The following is a 9,505-nucleotide window of genomic DNA, read 5'->3' as shown; positions in this document are numbered from 1 at the left end:
GGCTCTTTGATGGGAACAGGTTGCCGACCCCTGGTTTAAAGTCAAAGAAACTCTGGTTGTGACGAACTGTAGCTGGATAGGTTAAACGCTTTGACTCCACACAACTATTGTTTTTAAAACTATTAAACGACTACAGTCCTAATTTAGTTTTTACAGCTAAAATAAATAAACATAATCTCTTAAGAGTGAATTACCTTGTTGCTACTTCCTAAATACCAGAGTTTTTTTTTGTTAAATGAGTGTTTGTATTATGTATGTTTTACAATTTTATAAATGAAGGTTCCTGCTGAGTGTTGTTCTTTTGCTATCATATGTATTCTTCCAAGAGGACAATAAACTGCTTTTTATCCAGCTTAATGCAGAAAATGACGCAGAAATATTTTCTTCTCAGTAGTTCAGAATAATCAAGGTGTTGTGCTTAATAAGTTCCACTAGAGGGCAGCATTTCACCTCATCATTGCTTTAAAGTCAAAGAAACTCTGGTTGTGAAGAACTGTAGCTGGATGGGTTCAAAACTTTGACTCCACACAACAATTGTGTTTAAAACTGTTACATAACTGCATCCTTACTTGGGGTTTTAGCTAAATAATTAAGCATAACTTTTTAGAGTGAATTGCCCTGTTGCTACTTTCAAAGTGACAGGAGTTTTATTAAAACATGTAGATGAAAGTTATTTGTAATTTATAACTTTTATAAATTTAATAAAGAAGTTTCCTGCTGCGTGTTTATTCTTGCTCCATCGTATTAAATTCCCATGGGAATATTAAACTTTTTTTCACCTTGATGCAGAAAAGAAGCCAGAAATTTCCTCTTCTCACTGGTTTACCATAAAGATGTTGTTCTGATTTATGTCCACAAGAGGGAGCATTTCACTTCATCGTTGCTTGTCAAAGAAACTCTGTTGTATGGCAAGCCAAATGAAGCCAAATGAGTATATGGTTGTGAAGAACAACACATTCTGACTCCCAGCGTGTCAAAAATAAACGCTTCATCATCCACCCTCAGCGTCAGACCCCTGACACCAAAAGTGCCCTTTTTCGTCACTCACGTGCGAAAAGGGGTTTTTCCCTTTTCTGACTGCAGATCCCAATGCAGCGTAAAACTGACGCGATGGGATGTCCGCTGATGCAGCACCGAACCAGCTCATTTAACTGCACCTAAACTTTAACGTTTTACTATTTATAACCTTCCCCTCTCCCTCATCCTAACCCTAACCCTCTTGCTACCCAAAGCGTTACTCTCACTGTAATCAAGCGCTTGTTTCACATGCATTCTGCCTGTGAATTTTTGTATTTGCCGCCCAAGGGGAATGTTAGAATACCATCTGGCGAGGGGGAGGTTACAAATACCCTCTACTTTTAACCTCCACCTTGGTAGTTGAACCCCCTCCTAATGTTGCTATGATGCAAACCCCGCATTAACTCACTTTCTTCTTTGTCACATAAATGTTAAATCCTATCGATTCTCATATATATTATTTAAAGCTGCATTGGCAAATTTGAAAAAAAAAAGCTTAACAATGTGTCTTAACAACATAATATAGTATAGCTGTACAACATTAAGGAGATTAACTTAAAAAACAACAATAATAATAATAATAATAAAGTGTCTATTTGTGTAAAAACCTCCGCCAGTAAGACCTTTTGGACCGACAGAAGCTACTGGACCATCCGGTTGTCAGTCTTGAAAGATTGCTGCACTCCCCTGGCCCAGGGGCCCTGGGTCATCCACTCATTACACACTCGTATATTCAGCACCAGAACACCACTGGTGTGAGAGGTTCTCCGCTCAGAGGAGAAACAGCTGGCTGCTACCACTTCAACTTTTGGACAAACTACCAGAGTTCCCAAAAGAAAAACATAATTTGAAGTCACGGAAAACAAGAGATTTGGACCAAGAAAACGGTTACTCGCGTTTAGCACGTGCTGGTTTCTTTTTAAAAAGTGGGTGTCTGGTTCTGGCAGAAGCGTCTCAGGGAAGATGCCTGAGGGTAGGGTTGAGTGTTCTGCAACCGTGCTTGCGTTCAAAACCTAGCTTGTTCTGTAAATTAGCTAAAGCAGCTGTGAAATATAAATTGTTCTCTGTTTAAAATCTCAACATAACTTCGAACAAACTGCGTCATCTAGTGGAACATTTGAAGGGCAAAACAATAGGTGAAGCGGTTAAAGTCAATGGATCTTTTTAATTTTTACAAAAATACCTGGAAAGGTAACAAGACCAACTATTTACAGATTGAAGCAAAGCACATTATGAATACAGAAGCTCTTTTTTACAAAAAAGATGTTTTCTTTTTTCATTCCCTGAAATACATCATAGCTTTATAGTTTTCCTTTGTACAAACATGTTATCTTGTGTTGACATGACTCTGGACAAGAACCAACAGAAAACCAGTAATTCTGTCTTTGCTGGACTTCATTTTACTCTAATCTCACACTGACTCAGCAGCCCAAGAAATGTAAATGTGTTTATTTTGCTTTCCCAAAGGTTTGTAATGCATGCAGTTGGGGACATTTATGTCTATTTCATTTTTGTTTTGAAAGCATTTCAAAATATTTTATTCCACATGCTACTCTTTTGTGCACAGGAAATTAGAAGGTATTTCGGTATTTAGTTTCCAGCGTTTGATGAAGATAAAAGGTAACTTATGAGAAAATTTGATGTACAATAAGAGTTGTCCTTGTGCAGAATGTACACTGGCTTTTCAGTGTTCTTACAGAAAAAGTAATTCATCCTGATTGTCTTTAATGTGTTGCTAATAAAAATGCATGTTATCTTCCACACTGTTATAGCTCTGTGTGTGTGTGCTTGTGTGTGTGTACTAGTCCAAACAGTCCTGAGTTTTCCCTCCACTGATCTATAATCTTTTAGCTGAAGCCAGTCCACTGGCACGTACCTGTCTGTCCCTGTAGCCAGTTTGTAGCAAAAAAGTCAGATTTAGGAGATTTGATGACATTTAGATCGTGTTTTAGATGCCAAGGTTTTGCTGCTCTAGTGCACCACTTAGTGGATAGATATGGTAGCCCACTACATATTTAAGCTGGGGGGGGGGGGGGGGGGGGAAGGTTTCTATTCACTAAAATTTGTTCTGGAAAATGCTGATACTTTTTTGTTGTTTTTGTTTGAATTTTCAAAAAAAATTCATTTGTCATCAAACAACAACAAAATGAGAACTAATGCTGTCCATGTGCTTAAACGCCACTTCATAAGAAGTGTGGGTCAATTGTTTTATTTATATATATATATATATATATATATATATATATATATATATATATATAATGTATGTGTGTGTGTGTGTGTGTGTGTGTATATATATAGATATCAGAGAGAATAAAAATAAAATGAACGTAGACTGAGTTATTACAATGATAATTGTCACAATGATTCCAAGGTGATGACAAGAAAAACAATATAGAACAGCGCTGAAAAGAAATACAAAATTCTTCAATTTTCAAGTAATCAGTCACATCCAGATAAATAAATACAATTTGCGGCATCATAAAATAAAAACAAAAAAAGTCATTGCATTGGAGATAAATTATGGTAACCTTGCACAGAAAGTCAAAATAGTGCTGCTATTCTGCATTTCAGATGATAAACAAACAAACCTGCTGGTTCATACAGGATGGCTGCTGATGCATGAAAATATATCATTTCAATGCTGATCAGCTAAATGTAGCAAACTGCAAAAGCCCTGCACAATAACAATCAAACAAAAAACTTGGATTAGCAAGAAGTTTCTGATGTAGTGAACATATGAAAAAAGAGACAATAAAAACAAGTTCTGAGTGATGAGACATTTCACAGCAGGGTGTCCTGAACACTGGCAATGGCTTGTGTTACCTGATTATGATGAGGAGGAGAAGAGATTACAGCTTTGACTTACATCTAGCTAGCGTTTGGGTTTGGTGATTCTATTTATGAAAAATTAAAACAAATCTGCTGGACTGAACAGAAATCTTCCATTTACTGTAATTACAGTAAGTCACTGCTGCCACTGAGTCCATTTCCTATTAACCTGACCAAATCATCATCAGCAGAATGTTTACTCTGTGTTTCTTTGGGGGGAATAAAAATATATAAATAAACACTTATTTGTACAAATTTAATCTCATATTTTGCCGATCACATTTATTTTTACATTTATATTCATAAATGGATAAATGTAGCCTTTGCTGAGACTATCTTCTTCCTCTACAACAATAAAAAATACAACAGGCCGATTTTCTGCCAACACTATGAATGCTTGAAAGTTTTAAAGGGCGACTGGACTTAATTATTTACTGTGTTCCTTATCCAATGAGCTTTCTTAGATCTTGATTTTCCGTGAGAAAACTCTGAGTATGAAGTGAAATGTCTTGAAAAGAAAGAAAGTCCAGCGGTGTTTCACAAAAACATTTAAATCTACACCAACTTTTTGCTTAATGACTTAGTAAAACATTTGAAGTAAATGATTCCATGAGTGGTGAGGCATGACCTGATCTTGTGCAACTGTCAGATTTCTCTGCAGTAAAGTGGATAAAACTGCAGCATAAGCCTAAGGTTGCCGGTTTCTCTCCATTGTAATTCAGTTCAATTGTGCAGGTTGCCAGGTAAATACTTCAGGGAGATGAAGTGACAAACAGAATTGGCTGTAGCTGATGTGAATGACAGAGAGTTGCAAGTATTTAAGACAGTAAAAACTGAAGAATTTAGATTTTTGCAAATAAATAAAAAATATAAACTATGCATCATTAACCTTGTGTGGTTACATTCTAAAAAACTGACAGAGGAGAGTTTTAAAGATGCTTTACCAACGGAACATCTGAGCCTTTGCGATGTTCAAACATGTTCAGCTTTGGACAACTGGGGATGTTTGTGACAGTAAAATGAGGTGGCACCATGTTTTAGTAATGCACCAGTAAAGAGGTCATGCACCATCAAAGGCCACACACACACACACACACACACACACACACACACACCTCAATGAGCTTAAACCAAGAGGGAAAAAAACCCGCTCCATTTACTCTTTTGATGATGCAAAAGAGAAAGTTCGAACGCCTCGAGTGGTCCACGTGAAAACTCAGACTGTGCTGCTCATTGTCTACTCGAAGAGAGAAACAAGTCTGAGGTGAAGCCTCAAGGTCCCTGGATAACTGATGATGATGATGAAGATTACACGCAACAGCATTGAGACACGTGGCAGTGTTGGTTTTTTTAACCTTCGCTTATCGTAACCGAAGAACCCACGAGCAAGTTGTGCATCAGGTTCCTCAAACCTCCATGCAAATAAAAGCAAAACGTCCAACCAGCCAGCAGTCTGCAGCAGAATCACAATGAGAAATGACAACAACAAAAACATCAGTCAATTCACCAGCTTCTTGGAAGAAAAAGAACAAAGAAAACAATCAGAACCCACGGCGAGGTTCTCTTTGTTTGCTTATTCAGGCAGAGTCAGGTCAAGTGTCACGGGGGTCACGGGGTCAGACTATCCAAAGATGTCATAAGGCAACAACGGTGCATGGGTGTTTGAGTTTACAAGGCAGAACTCCTCGGTTTAACTGGTAGAACTCCACCAGCTGAATCAGGTCGGTGAATTTCGTCACGCCGTCGTCGAGGCTAAAGAAGACTTGACCATCCTCTTCACACTGGGGCCATTGAAGAGTCCATGGAGGCAATTATTGCATGGTGGGAGAAAAACAGCAAAAAGGTAGAATGTTTTAGATAGGAAAGTTGGAATTTTTGTTTTATTTTCAATCTAGTTGTATTACGCTTTTTATTGGCTTCTTGGGTAATCTGTGACTAAATAAATGATTAATGCACAAATGCTGTAAAAGGCTTACCGGCAGAATCTGAAAGTGTTTGATCTTCTGGTGATGGCACAATGTGAGCACATAGGCCTTTGGGTTACTCTGACTGACTCTCAGCAGAAACAACCTTCACAGAAAAAGAATGAATGACCTAAAAAGAAAAGTGATTCAACATTTCTGCTGGAGTCAAAAAGTGGGTTCAGCTCTCTCACCCGTCTACTTGTCCCTGCTGGTGGATGATCCGATGGGACTCCTCTCTGGTTATCCTGCCGTAGAACCACAGCTGGGCTATGTGGATGACTGCATATTCAAAGCAAAAGCACGTCTGTTAACACCTTTTATGAATCGTTCCAGAAAGCTGCAGCGTGGACACACTGAGCGTTGAGATTTACCTGAGTTTAGTGAAGAGTGGTGTAAGGGACTGTGGGAGCCTAATATGTGCATTCGAGTTTTCCTCTGAAAGAGACAAAACCACGGCCGTCACTGCATGCATTTTCTTAAGACATACCTTCTCAACATGCTGTGGGTGCTTTTGCAGTTAAAATGAGAATTAAAATAAAAAGTGGCAATTAGAAAATTATGTAAAGACACAGATACTTTTAGATATATTTTAAATCTTTATAATAATGCTTTAATTTTCAAAACGTATTTACCTCAACTGACTTTACTGGTTTATTAAAGAAAATAAATAAAAAGGCTTCAGTGAAATTCTTTTTTTCCCCCTTTACTGTCGAGCTGCTTCAGCAAATTTACAGAACAAGCTAAGTTTTGAATGCAATTACAGAACACTCACCCCTCCCCTCAGGTTTCTTTAGCCAGAAACTGACACCTACATTTCAAGAGGAAACGAGTACGTGCTAAACACCAGTCACCATGTTCCAGGTTCAAACTTCTTATGTTTTCTGTGCTGTGAAGCACTTTAGTCAGCAACAGCTGTTTAAAATGTGCTACACATATAAAATAGACCTCGACTTCAAACAGTGTTTTTCTTTTTGGGACTCTGGTAGTTTGTGCCAAAGTTAAGGAGGTAGCAGCCGGCTGTTTCTCCTGTGATATTATCGAGTGGAGAACCTCACTCCAGTGGTGTTCCAGTGGTGTTCTGTTGCTAAATACACACGTGTGTGATGAGTGGAGGACCCAGAAAAGTGTGGCGGTTCAATGAGACCGAGAAGCAGGTGGTACAATAGTTGCTTTTGGTCCGAAACGTGTCTTTCTTTCTTTCTTGCTTGTATCTCCATAAAATCTTTATTGCTATACAAGGTTAGAACGTTGTTGGGAGGCATGAAAGAATGTTTTACGCTAATTTGTTTTCCAAGTTTGCGATTGCAGCTTAATGATCTTGCTCCAATGGGCTGTCATTTGTTTTAGATTTGTGTGTTTGTTGTAATCTTTAGGGATGTCCCGATCCGATCACATGATCAGAAATCGGCCCTGATCACGTGTATTCAGACTGATCGGGACTCGGGCTTTACTTCCCCATACGGACTTGGATACTGGGTTCAAATTACAGGAGAGCAACTTGGTTCTCCTAAAGGTTGTCAGGCTCCCCTGATGCCCTTAACTTCCACACCCAGAAGGAGCACAAAAAAGATCCAGTTTTTACCTATATAATATTATATTATATTATTTATATGGACTCAGAGTAGCGGAGATTCTTTTGAGCAGAGATGCAGAGCGGCAGGCAGACCGCTGATTCTTCATGAACTCCAGCTGTGTTCTGCACACGGCCACAGTAACATTTTCTAAGTTTCTAAGTGGCGTCACCAAAAATATATAATTAACACACAGTCATTCGTGTCTGTTCATTTTCTCTCTGGTAAGTTCTGTCTGTATTTGAGCATGACGTGTGGACACGCTCGCGCTGCAGCGCTCGTCACTGGTGCAGCCGGGCAGCGCGGCGAACACTTCGCTTGTTTTGTGGTCAATAGATCAATTTGATCTTCTAGTTAAAAAAGTTACTTGTGAGGTGAAAAAGAAGGAAGCAGACAGAAGTTTTTCTGGAGGACTGGGAGATGCAGGAAGATCAGAGACAGACAGGACAGGAAGATAGGAAAATAAAAACCAAGAAAACAAAACAAAGTTCTTAAAAAAAATAAAATGTAGGTAGATTGATCCCACTACACGTTTGTACCTGTATAAAGCAATAATTTATCAGCATGTAGTATTTATATAGTTGCCCAGGGACGTATCTAAGCATTTTGGGGGCCGAGGCAAAGTAGACCCCTGCCAGGTATTTTAAGCTGAAGTGCTATCTGTTTTTATATTAGACTTTTTATATTTGCAACAAAGTCCAAAAGTGAAGAATTTATGTTATTTATTACATGATTGTTCAAGCTACCTCACAGAAGTGATCTGTTGTTAAAAATAAGAATAAAAAGGTAATTAAATAAAAATAAGGAACATTCTGGAACTGTTTCTTCCTTTTCTTTATTTTTTATGTATCAAAAGTATCGGATCGGGACTCGGTATCGGCAGATTTTCAAAATCAAATGACTCGGACTCGGGGGCAAAAAACCTGATCCAGGACACCCTAGTAATCTTCATTTGGAGACTTGAACTTATTTGTTGTCTATTGTAAAAAAAAAAAAAAACGTAGACCCAGTTTATTCTCCGCAAAGATAGAAATTATTACATCATTTATATTTTTCTAGAACTTTAAAGGAAATGAAATAAATTGATGGACTGATGGCTTAAACTGCCTGAAAGCTTGTGGGCTTTTTTCTGTTCCTGTTTTGAGGATTGCAATGAAGAAAAGTCTAAATACCGTATTTAGTCAAGAATGTTCAAGAAACTTTTAGCGAGTTTTCGATTTTGTGTTAAAAATGACAAAAATCACAAGAATGTTTAGTTTTCTTTCAGTCTTGTTTCAGTTTTTTTTTTTTAACTAAAGTGCATTTTGGGGCACTGAGGAGCTCTCCATTTAAAAATGCTAAATGCTAAAGTTGTAAATGCAAATTGTATGATGTAAAAATAAAATCTGTCTCACCCTCCACACGAGTCCCTCCTCCATGGCAGCACTCTGAGCCTCGACCGGGTTGTCGATCACCCTTCCTATCCTCCCTGAGAAGTCCATCGCCACAAGGGAGTTTTCAGACACACTCCTCTAGGGGGAGCCAGAGACACATAGTTGTCACTCGCTATTTCTGATTACAGTTGTCTCTTTATTGATGGCACCTTCATCTGTCCAACTAATCCACTGACAAAAACTCACCACAGGAGCTGAAAAGTGTGAAAGTAAGGTTTTTGTTTGTTGAGGAACTCCATAATTCTGGTACAACACAATCCCATACTGAAAAAAAAAGGATACAAGACTGACAATGTGGCCCAGTTTACAATGCACGTGTTCCAGTGAGAATGTAAATGTCTTATGGCAATCCTTTTCTTTCCTTAGCACATTTCTGACTCATTGAGGAACACATAATAAAGCTTGGTGTTACCTTAAAGAGTCGGAAGGCAGTCATCCAACAGGTGCGGCTTTGTTCGTCCTCAGCACACAGCATTCTCAGCTCCTTCATCTCCCCTCTAGTTTTATTGGGCTGAAATAATCAGATTACAGTAATAAAAACTCTTCCTCGTCACCCACATCTGTTCCTGTACATTTATCAGAGCCTGAATGTTCACCTACTGCTTTTAAAAGACATCAAAACTACAAAAGAACCACAGAAATAAATGCTGACATTCCTCCGTCGAGATGAGGAACTAAAGAGCCAACC

At 38.5% G+C, this 9,505-nt stretch overlaps 1 protein-coding gene across 4 annotated transcripts in view; it reads right to left on the bottom strand.

Moving 5' to 3' along the window:
• Nucleotides 1-2,162: 2,162 nt before the first annotated feature.
• The window catches only part of grb10b (growth factor receptor-bound protein 10b), a 98,942-nt gene continuing 91,599 nt past the window's right edge, over nt 2,163-9,505 (bottom strand). For all 4 annotated transcript variants that reach the window (XM_015949152.3, XM_015949153.3, XM_070550811.1 and 1 more), the window contains 7 exons: nt 9,230-9,328; nt 9,004-9,081; nt 8,779-8,895; nt 6,185-6,248; nt 6,005-6,092; nt 5,826-5,919; nt 2,163-5,630 (listed from right to left, as the gene is read on the bottom strand). In XM_015949152.3, coding sequence (XP_015804638.1) covers nt 5,484-5,630; nt 5,826-5,919; nt 6,005-6,092; nt 6,185-6,248; nt 8,779-8,895; nt 9,004-9,081; nt 9,230-9,328 — 687 coding nt within the window. In that variant the 3' untranslated portion in view covers nt 2,163-5,483. The remainder of the gene's footprint in view (nt 5,631-5,825; nt 5,920-6,004; nt 6,093-6,184; nt 6,249-8,778; nt 8,896-9,003; nt 9,082-9,229; nt 9,329-9,505) is intronic.

Source organism: Nothobranchius furzeri, chromosome 5 (genome assembly GCF_043380555.1).
Source record: "Nothobranchius furzeri strain GRZ-AD chromosome 5, NfurGRZ-RIMD1, whole genome shotgun sequence".
In the NCBI taxonomy this organism is placed as follows: Eukaryota; Metazoa; Chordata; class Actinopteri; order Cyprinodontiformes; family Nothobranchiidae; genus Nothobranchius; species Nothobranchius furzeri.
Note: the sequence above shows the minus strand (reverse complement) of the source record. Positions and strands in the feature narration are given on the sequence as shown.